General features: G+C 44.0%; 1 protein-coding gene across 4 annotated transcripts; it reads left to right on the forward strand.

Annotated features, from left to right (window-relative positions):
• The first annotated feature begins 784 nt into the window (after nt 1-784).
• fam161a (FAM161 centrosomal protein A) lies at nt 785-8,883 on the forward strand. Of its 4 annotated transcripts, none has more exons than XR_006833272.1 (7): nt 785-1,041; nt 2,512-2,780; nt 2,942-4,180; nt 4,482-4,649; nt 4,984-5,114; nt 7,043-7,200; nt 7,913-8,048. XR_006833272.1 is itself a non-coding variant. In XM_046312345.1 (7 exons), the coding sequence occupies exons 1-7, from the start codon at nt 883-885 to the stop codon at nt 8,343-8,345; spliced, it is 2,526 nt and encodes an 841-aa protein (XP_046168301.1). In that variant the 5' UTR covers nt 785-882; the 3' UTR covers nt 8,346-8,883. The 4 variants fall into 4 exon arrangements, 2 of the variants coding, with proteins under 2 accessions (XP_046168301.1, XP_046168302.1); XR_006833273.1 differs by having other exon boundaries at nt 7,043-7,221; nt 7,913-8,029; XM_046312345.1 differs by having other exon boundaries at nt 4,984-5,083; nt 7,913-8,883.
• Nucleotides 8,884-11,042: the final 2,159 nt, after the last annotated feature.

Consider the following 11,042-nt stretch of genomic DNA (forward strand, 5'->3'; position numbering starts at 1 on the left):
GTGGACTTACTAAACACATGCTTCATTTGTAAATGAAGTCTAAATGTTGGCGCGTGCCCTGGCTGTCTGTAAATGCTTAATACAAGGAATTTGAAATGATTTGTTTTACTCTTGACACTTAGTATATTAAAAACCAACTACTTTAAGACTTTTACTCAAGTAAGATTTTACTGGGTGACTTTTACATGAGTTATTTTCTATTAAGGTATCTTTAATTTTACTCAAGTATGACAATTGGGTACTTTTTCCACCACTGGGGAAAAAAAAAGGTTGGATGTTGCCACACACACTTAATAACAAAATGAAGTTGCTTTTAAAATGATTAAATATTATCCTGCCAACTTCTATATGAGGAAGTTTAAAAATATATAATTGTAACGTTACCTTTTGTAATGACCACCCAGAAACGTGTAGCATTTTTTTGCCATTGTATTCATGTAAGGAATCTGTGGCAAGACAACAGTAAATTTATAACTGAACACATTCATGACGATTTTGCACTGTTATGGAGAGAAGTACTGCTTGGATTCTTTACTTAGGATAGAAATAAGTTGAAACAATTATTTAATTTCCTTATTATTTTGGCCAAATGTCATATTCGTAAATGTACAAACAAAACACATTTTCATACCTTGCAAAAATAAACTATAATTAACTATATTAAGAAAAATACTCTACAAACAAAAAATCCGTTAGGATATAAATGTAAATCTAACAGTTTAAGGAAAAGGAAAAACTATTCACTTCCTGACACGGCTAGTAATTTCCTTTACAACCACACGATGCTGGTGCTCTGGAGAGCATCTGCTGTGCTTTTGCCAAGTAGTTGCAGCGTCTCTATTAGATTCAACTTTGACAAAGAAAGCAAGAACAGGGGAAACAATGGCGAATGCCCATCGCGCCAACGTCCTGGTGACCTCCTGTTTGAAAACGCCGGTAGACCCACATACCAAGGCTCCGTTGGCGTTGTATGAAAGGCAGCGAACCCTTCCATATACGTCAGTAGCTGGTCATATTGACAATCGAGACTACGAAAAAGAGGTAAGATACAGGCAGATGAGTTTTGTATTTGAAAGATGAGCTAAGCATCCAGAAATATTCTTAAATGATTGGATGAAATCCATCATACATACGGGTGGAAAGAGGACACTTGCCGAGATGCCATTCATCCGATTAACTAATCCATCAACGTTATACCCTCATTCATTATGTTGACCTGAAGACAAATAGAACACCAGTTGCACACAGGAAGCCAGCGGTTTTTATTTGATTATTTCTGGTTCTTCATTACATAATAGGCTAATTCTTGGATCCTCCCTCATTGATCTGCTCAGATGGCTTAGTCATACAACATATTGATCATACATTGCTACCAAACATCTACATTGATGTAACTCGGCATCATTTATAGCCTATACAAGCCTATGACACTGGATAGTGATGTACATTTAAGTGGATATGCCTTGAATTATCTTTCATGTCAGACTCATGTTGAAGATTGGGAAATTCAGGTGAAGCATTTACTTATGTAGGTGGATTCTCATAAAATGTATGTTGTTCTCAAATGTTACTACAGAGATTTGCCTGTTCAGGTCAACCTGCCTGTGTGGGAGAGGATTTGACCTTCATAATTTGTTACTGGCCTATTTATGGCTTCCCTCATTTACTAGATTACACTGACGTCACAGTGCCAGTAATCCTAAATGCTTAATTACCTTTGGACAACATGATTTCAAATCCCATTTTATTTTCCTCACTGGACAAGGATTTGCCCTACATCTGGGCATCTCCAAATAGTTTTTTAAATTTAGAAAGTACATTCATTTTGATCTGGCTTTTACTGTAATCAGTAGGATACTCGTTAGAATTGTTTGTCCAAGCTTTAGACTTCTTTTCTTAATATTTGTAAATGTATGATTGGATCTCATCCATTCATCACCGGAAGGAAAGAAGATCGAAATGGTTGGAGGCAGAGCAGCTAGTGTGACAGTTGAACACACGCTCCTTCCATTATCACCCCACCTTCTGTGTGTGACCATATGGATAGGTCATCCAAACCCACAGAGCTGGGGATAATGAGCTTAGGCATGAAGTAGCCATCTCATATTATGCTCTACTCAATTCATATTAGGCCTTATGCTTTAACCATCTACAACACGTCCAGTCATCAGTGCTACTCTTACATGATGATACACTTCCATGCATTTGGCATATTAACATATGGGGCTTCATAGAAATACAGTTGAAAGGCTTTTTCTTCTTGGAGCCACAATCCTATCCAAGATAACCTTTGCTTCCAATTGCTTACTTAAGTGATAATGCCAGAGAAGCCAGTGTTTGGAGGGTATGTTGGCACGGGTGTTGTTACGGCCCGAGACAGTCGATTTTGCATTTGACCAATGTAAAATGTAGGCAACATTTATTATTTGTATGGAATGGATTCCACAGACACATTTTCTACAGTCCGTGCACAACATAAATGTTTTTTATTGACGTTCTTTGACTTTTCAGCTGCAGTATGACGACTCGAGGTCTGACTACGGTGATGGGGATGCCCCCGGGAAGGGCAGATCCCTGATGATCAAAGACTACCGAGTGACGGGGGACCACATCGACCTGCGTGAGTTCTACTTCTCCAACGAGGAGTACTATCGTAAGCTGGAGGAGCTGAAGAGGGCCCACCTCCGCACCATGGCCGAGCTAGAGGGCATGTACCACAAGAAGCTGGAGCCCAAAGGTGCACCACCCTCGGAACACGTGCAGGGGGCACAGGCACACAGGTGTGTTGTTGCTCCTGCTTGGAATTGGTTGTTATTCTTGATTAACCACCAAGATAATATGCTGAAGTTGGTAGGGTACATTATATCTGCTTCTGGAAGGTGTACTGTACTCAGTCAATTCATATTCTAATGGTGTAAAAATATTTTTTTTCGCTCACCAGATCGTACTCGAAGATCAGCCCCATGCCCGTGAGGCGTCTGAGGAAGGCCCACTCGGCTCTGGAGCTGAGGAGGGGCTCTGGGCTATCGGACACATCTGATGAGGAAGGTGCTGTAGTCAACAACGTGGAGAAGGGTCTGCAGTCCTCCCCCAAAGAGCACATCAAGAACATGTGGCATGACTTCAAGCTGTCGCCTCGCCAGCGCCACCCGTCCACATCCTCCCTCCAGAGCCTCATTGGGGGCCACAAGAAAGGCATCAAGGGTAAGGACCAGAAGCAAGGGTGCAAAGATGTCAAACACGAGCCTTGGAAACCCAGAGTGACCGTCCCCAAGCCATTTCACATGACGCTGCGGGAGAACCAGAAGGGCCAGAAAGGTGTGAAGACACGGTCAGAGATCGAGCTGGAGAACGCGGCCTTGCGGAAGCAGCTGGAGGAGCTGACAGAGTGCCAGCACAAATTCCGTGCAAGCTCCGTGCCCGTCCACGTCCGCCTGCCCCCATACGAGGAGCTCCACGAACGCAACGAGGCGCGGCGGGCCATGCACGAGCGGGAGCAGCAGCGTCTGTGCTCCACCCAGCAGCTCTTCAGTTTCCTGGAGCGTGAACGTCTCAAGAGGGAGCAGAGAGAGGAGCAGCTCCGCAACCTCCAGCAAATCAGCCAGGAGAGAGTCCGACCATTCAGGGCCAAGCCCGTGCCCAAGGCCGTGTATGAGGCGGCTACGGGCGAGCAACTGAAGGAGGAGCAGCTGTACCGTGCCATCAAGATGCAGATGAGGGCCCAGGAGCTGCTCCACAGCGCCTCCATGCCACCCAGCATGCTGGCACGCCACCTTAGCAAAAGGGAGCATGCTAAGGATGGAGCCCGGGGGGACACCGCTGGATCCGAGGATGACAACAGGGCCCCTTACAGGCCTAAGATAAACCCGGTGGTGCCTGACTTCGACGCCAGCTACAGGAGGTTCAAGAAGCAGCTGGAGAGCCGGCGCGACGTGAAGCCTTTGACGACGTGCGAGCCGTTCCAGCTCCGGACGTCACAGATCCCCTCGCACCGCGAACGCATCCTGGCCGAGATCGAGAAGGAGCAGATGAGTCCCCGGGCCAAGCGCTGGCCTTACATCAGCACAGCTGGGCTCGTCCACTCACACAACTCTAGCCTCTGCTCCTCCCTCTCAGGCAGTCTGGAACAGTTGCCTGCCAAAGTCACCGATGCCAGCAAAAAACGCCAAGAGGCTGTAAGGTACTACCCACATAGAATAGCAAGGGGCGTCTCCTTTTTAGACAAGCTAGTCAGAGCCTCAGAAGACCTTTTAGTTGCTCTTTTTAGGAATAGTTGTGGCCTGAAAGTTGAAACCCTTGTCTGTTGAGTCCTGTGGACTTCCTATACACTCCCAGCTCCAAAACAATAAAATACCCAACCTCTGACATTACCCCCTCTAGTCCTACTTCTAGTGCCCTTGGCCTTCATTTTCTCTTTTGACAAAGTCCTTCCTCCACCAATGACTTCCTGTCATCGATGACTGCCTTGTCTCCTTGAGTAGAAAGGTGCTTGAGCAGAGAAAGAAGGCAGAGGAAGAGGAGGAGAGATGGAGTGAGAGACAGAAGCAGAGAGAGAAGAAGCTTGCAAAGGTGGTCTCGAAGTGTGCCCAAGCCAATGATGCCCACGTGCCCCTCTCCCAGACCAACCAGTCCAAGCTCAAGCAGTTCAGGTACCCATATAGAAATCAATAACATTATAATTATACTTGAAGCAACCAAGAAACTCACCCCACCTGAGACCAGTACGAACCCCCCCAAACAGTTTATCAATCTGATGTTTCTGGGTCTTTTCATATAATAAATGATGAGTGGAAATGCAAACCTGAAGACTGAACTGAACATTGCCTCAATAGTCTCAATTATGACTATGTTTTCCATATCAGTAATAGTAAGCTGTGGTTGTAAAAGTGATGTTTTTGTTGAATAGGTCAGGGCTGAGGGTTATTTCAGGGCTGAGGGTTGTGGGATGCCAGGGGTGAAAGGTTGTCTGTGTGTTTCAAACAGAAAGCAGGACTTTCAGCGGAGGAAGGAGTACCAGGAGGAGATGAAGGAAATCCAGGAGAGAGTGAAGGGGAGGCCTCTGCTGTTGGAGCAGGTTGCACAGGTGACCAGAGACGACACACACACACACGCGTGTGAGTCGTGGAGTGACATGACATGGATTGCATTTCAGTAGTTATAAGTGGCATCCTTTCCACTCATTCACACAATAAATATACACTACCGTTCAAAAGTTTGAGGTCACTTGAAATGTCCTTGATTTTGGAAGAAAAATATTTATTTTGTCCATTTAAGATAACATCAAATTGATCAGAAACAGTGTAGACATTGTTAATTTTGAAAATGACTATTGTAGCTGGAAACGGATGATTTTTAATGGAATATCTACATAGGCGTACAGAGGCCCATTATCAGCAACCATCACTCCTGTGTTCCAATGGCATGTTGTGTTAGCTAATCCAAGTTTATAATTTTAAAAGGCTAATTGATCATTAGAAAACCCTTTTGCAATTATGTTAGCACAGCCGATAACTGGTGTGCTGATTTAAAGAAGCTATAAAACTTGAAAAAGGAGTCGGAGGCCCTGGTGCACAACTGAGCAAGAAGACAAGGACATTTGTTTTACAAACTAGACACGAGAGGTCGACCGATTATGATTTTTCAATGCCGATACCGATTATTGGAGGACCAATAATATTTATTTATTTATTTGTAATAATGACAATTACAACAATACTGAATGAACACTTATTTTAACTTAATATAATACATCAATAAAATCAATTTAGCCTCAAGTAAATAATGAAACCTGTTCAATTTGGTTTAAATAATGCAAAAGCAAAGTGTTGGAGAAGAAAGTAAAAATGCAATATGTGCTATATAAGAAAGCTAACGTTTCAGTTCCTTGATCAGAACATGAGAACATATGAAAGCTGGTGGTTCCTTTTAATATTCCCAGGTAAGAAGTTTTAGGTTGTAGTTATTATAGGAATTATAGGACTATTTCCCTCTATACCATTTGTATTTCATTAACCTTTGACTACTGGATGTTCTTATAGGCACTTTAGTATTGCCAGTGTAACAGTATAGCTTCCGTCCCTCCCTGGGCTTGACCAGCAACACAACGACAACAGCCACCATCGAAGCAGCATTACCCATGCAGAGCAAGGGGAACAACTACTAGATGGTTCAGAGCGAGTGACGTTTGAAACGCTATTAGCGCACGCTAACTAGCTAGCCTTTTCACTTCGGTTACACCAGCCTCATCTCGGAGTTGATAGGCTTGAAGTCATAAACAGCGCAATAGTTGATGCACAACGAAGAGCTGCTGGCAAAACGCACGAAAGTACTGTTTGAATGAATGTTTACACGCCTGCTTCTGCCTACCACCGCTCAGTCAGATATTTAGATACTTGTATGTTCAGTCAGATTATATGCAATGCAGGACACGCTAGATAATATCTAGTAATATCATCAACCATGTGTAGGTAACTAGTGATTATGATTGCTTGTTTTCATAAAATAAGTTTAATGCTAGCTAGCAAATTACCTTGGCTTACTGCATTCGCGTAACAGGCAGTCTCATTGTGGAGTGCAACGAGAGAGGCAGGTCGTTATTGCATTGGACTAGTTAACTGTAAGGTTGCAAGATTGGATCCCCCGAGCTGACAAGGTGAAGCGTCATTGAAAATAAGAATGTGTTCTTAACTGACTTGCCTTGTTAAATAAAGGTAAATAAATAAAAATACTGAGTTCCGATTGTTATGAAAACTTGAAATCGTCCCTAATTAATCCGCAATTCCGATTAATCGGTTGACCTCTACTAGACACTCTGACTCTGAAGTCCTCAACTGGCAGCTTCATTAAACAGTACCTGCCAAACATCAGTCAATTTGATGTTATTTTAATCGACAACATTTTTTATTTCAAAAACAAGGACATTTCTAAGTGACCCCAAACATTTGAACGGTAGTGTATATTGCATGAATAATAAAGGTATGACTGACTATTTTCCCATCGCTGGTCATGATGTATGCTATTTTTCACTTCTGTCTATTGACAGATGAATGCCAAACACGCTGCAGAGAAGCGCTACACAGACACCCTGCGAGGCTGTGGAGTGAGTGAGGACTTTGTCAGTGGCAAGGTGCCCAAGTCCCAGCAGCCAGGTGGCCAAGAATCTGCATGCTGGACCACCTCCTCCAGTGACCCAAAACAAAGGTAGACTGACCCAAAACAAAGGTAGACTTCTGGCTCAATGACAGTGAATTATACATTTTGTAAACATACTTCATTAGTCAAAATCATTAGTCAAACATACTTGCTAGTTTAGCTAGCCAAACCACCAGTTTTAGCGCAGAATAACTGATGGATTTGCGATCGTTCAATACCCATTGAATTTGGCCCCGGTGTTAGTAAAAATATCATAATTAAATTGTTGCCAGCAGTACAGTTACAGTCACCAACGCTCTGGATAACATGAAAACATACGAACCAGCTCTGCTAGGGCGTGTAAAATGGTCAGTGAGGTGTTTTCTCATTTGTGTCTGGAAGTTGCTAGCAGTTAGCTTGGGTGCTTGACTGCGGTTGGGAGGTCAGGACGCTTGGATCAATGTTTCTCCTTGGCCAGAGTGTCCAGTGTGCGCTCCGAGAGCGACACGCTCTGAATTTACGAACGCCCAGAGCGCACTCTGGCACTCCAGATTTAATTTACAAACACACCATTAGCTTGCTCTTCTAAAAATCGAATTCAACAAAGCCAATAATGTTTTCAGTTTGACTTTTGGTTTCAAAAGCAGCTCAAACAAAGAACATGTAAGAATGAACTAAAGCTATTGAATTCTACCGTGCTGACATAATGCACGCTCTAGAATGCCCTTCAAGTCCATCAGAAACGAGTATTCAACAATGTTTATTCATTTTGTTTTCTCAGTGAAAAGGACGAGACAGATACACTGGCTATTTACAACACGGTCTTCCAGGATGAATACCCAGACGATTATGAAGACAGCTTTGCTGACCAAAAACGGGAAGGAGAGCAGGAGGCTGAGAAAGATGAATTAAAGTCCAAAAAAGAAGATGAGGATGAAGGCCATGACGAACCATGGTGGGGGAGGGCGGATATTGGGCATTATTCAGATGATTGCGATTACTCAGATCCCGATGACCATTACTCAGATGCCAGTGAGCATTACCTGCTCCCGGACGATGAAAATAATAAAGGGAGTGACATCCTCAAAAGGCCCGAGAGTACCCAGAGCAGCCCAAGCCAAAGAAGCGGCCAGCACAGCCGAAACAGTCAGAAATCAGAGAGGGATAGGAAAACGCAGCAATTAGCGGAAAAGAAAAGTAATGAGGATGACTAAAAAGTAAAAGGAGTGCATTTTCTGACAGGTAGGCAGGGCTACATTGAGGCGAATGTCTACAACACTGACACACAGTGGTCGAGGTGCTTCTATTATAAAAAAGGATAAATGCATGGTAGGATATCTGTATACATACAGTAATAATGGGGAATTTCATGTTTATTACATTATTTTGTTGTGTGAGACAGACCAGAGTGAATTGTAGTACTAGGCTATGGTTATAAAAAGGATCACATTGAACAGTTTAGGGTACTCTTTGTCTTGTGATATCCTACTTTGCAGGAAATACAATAGGTTGACCACTTACATTTGGATGCTTGTGATACATTTTCTTTCGACAATTATTTGTCTAATGTTTTGTGACTAAATATATGTGGCCTAACATTTGCTATATATTTCAGGGTCATAATTTTTTTTCAATCGTTGCGTATATACATCACATTTGGGAACATAAAGGTGTTATGTATTTCATGTACATTATGGGATATTTATATTTCTGTACTACACTTAGCAATAAAAGAAACTTCCTATCACTGTCAACTGCGTTTATTTTCAGCAAACTTAACATGTGTTAATATTTATATGAACATAAGATTCAACATCTGAGACATAAACTGAAGAAGTTCCACAGACATGTGACTAACAGAAATGGAATAATGTGTCCCTGAACAAAGGGGGGGGGGGGGGGGGTCAAAATCAAACATAACAGTCAGTATCTGGGGTGGCCACCAGCTGCATTAAGTACTGCAGTTCATCTTCTCCTCATGGACTGCACCAGATTAGCCAGTTCTTGCTGAGAGATGTTACCCCACTCTTCCACCAAGGCACCTGCGTCCCCTTGACATTTCTGGGGGGAATGGCCCAAGACCTCACCCTCCGATCCAACAGGTCCCAGATGTGCTCAATGGGATTGAGATCTGGGCTCTTCGCTGGCCATGGCAGGACACTGACATTCCTGTCTTGCAGGAAATCACACACAGAATGAGCAGTATGGCTGGTGGCATTGTCATGCTGGAGGGTCATGTCAGGATGAGCCAGCAGGAAGGGTACCACATGAGGGATGTCTTCCTTGTAACTCACAGCGCTGAGATTGCCTGCCATGACAACAAGCTCAGTCCGATGATGCTGTAACACAACGCCCCAGACCATGACGGACCCTCTACCTTCAAATCGATCCCGCTCCAGAGTACAGGCCTCGGTGTAACGCTCATTCCTTCGACGAAAACCGCGAATCCGATCATCACCCCTGGTCAGACAAAACCGCGACTCGTCAGTGAAGAGCACTTTTTGCCAGTCCTGTCTGGTCCAGGCAACGTAGTTGCCAGTGATGTCTGGTGAGGACCTGCCTTACAACAGGCCTACAAGCCTTCCATCCAGCCTCTCTCAGCCTATTGCGGACAGTCTGAGTACTGATGGAGGGATTGTGCATTCCTGGTGTAACTCGGGCAGTAGTTGTTGCCGTCCTGTACCTGTCCCGCAGGTGTGATGTTCGGATGTACCGATCCTATGCTAGTGTTGTTACACGTGGTCTGCCACTGCGAGGATGATCATCTGTCCGTCCTGTCTCCCTGTCTTAGGCGTCTCACAGTATGGAAATTGCAATTTATTGCCCTGGCCACATCTGCAGTCCTCATGCCTCCTTGCAGCATGCCTAAGGCACATTCACGCAGATGAGCAGGGACCCTGGACATCTTTCGTTTGGTGTTTTTCAGAGTCAGTAGAAAGGCCTCTTTAGTGTCCTTAGTTTTCATAACTGTGGCTTTAATTGCCTACCGTCTGTAAGCTGTTAGTATCTTAACGACCGTTCCACAGGTGCATGTTCATTAATTGTTTATGGTTCATTGAACAAGCATGGGGAACAGTGTTTAAACACTTTATAATGAAGATCTGTGAAGTTATTTGGATTTTTACGAATTATCGTTTGAAAGACAGGGTCATGAAAAAGGGACGTTTCTTTTTTTGCTGAGTTTAGTTGTCATAAAACAATTTGGCAATAAATCATCAAATCACATTTTATTGGTCACACACACATGTTTAGCAGATGTTATTGCGGGTGTAGCGAAATGCTTGTGTTTCTAGCTCCAACAGTGTAGTGATATCTAACAATTCACAACAATACACACAACGACGTAAATAAAAATTAAACAAATAGATGAGACAGCCTATAGGGAGGAGGTCAGAGTCATGGCCGTGTGGTGCCTGGATAACAACCTCTCCCTTAGCGTGATCAAGACAATGGAGATAATTGTAGACTACAGGAAAAGGAGGACTGAGCACGCCCCCATTCTCATCGACGGGGCTGTAGTGGAGCAGGCTGAGAGCTTCCAAGTTCTTTGGTGTCCACATCACCAACAAACTATCAAGGTCCATACACACCAAGACAGTCGTGAAGAGGGCACAACAAAGCCTATTCCCCCTCAGGAGACTGAAAAGATTTGGCATGGGTCCTCCGATCCTCAAAAAGTTTTACAGCTGCACCATCGAGAGCATCCTCCTGACTGGTTGCATCACTGGCTGGTATGGCAACTGCTTGGCCTCCGACGGCAAGGCACTACAGAGGGTGGTGCATACGGCCCAGTACATCACTGGGGTAAAGCTTCCTGCCATCCAGGGCCTCTATACCAGGCGGTGTCAGAGGAAGGATCTAAAAATTGCCAAAGACTCAAGCCACCCTAGTCATAGACTGTTCTCTCTGCT

The sequence above is a fragment of the Oncorhynchus gorbuscha genome, linkage group LG18 (assembly GCF_021184085.1).
Source record: "Oncorhynchus gorbuscha isolate QuinsamMale2020 ecotype Even-year linkage group LG18, OgorEven_v1.0, whole genome shotgun sequence".
Lineage (NCBI taxonomy): Eukaryota > Metazoa > Chordata > Actinopteri > Salmoniformes > Salmonidae > Oncorhynchus > Oncorhynchus gorbuscha.

Bases quoted from the DNA above. Each gene is read 5' to 3' on its own strand.
- fam161a (XM_046312345.1), top strand. From the start codon at position 883: ATGGCGAATGCCCATCGCGCCAACGTCCTGGTGACCTCCTGTTTGAAA. The intron at 1,042-2,511 runs GTAAGATACAGG...TTGACTTTTCAG, and splicing joins ATCGAGACTACGAAAAAGAG to CTGCAGTATGACGACTCGAG. The intron at 5,084-7,042 runs GTGACCAGAGAC...GTCTATTGACAG, and splicing joins TGTTGGAGCAGGTTGCACAG to ATGAATGCCAAACACGCTGC.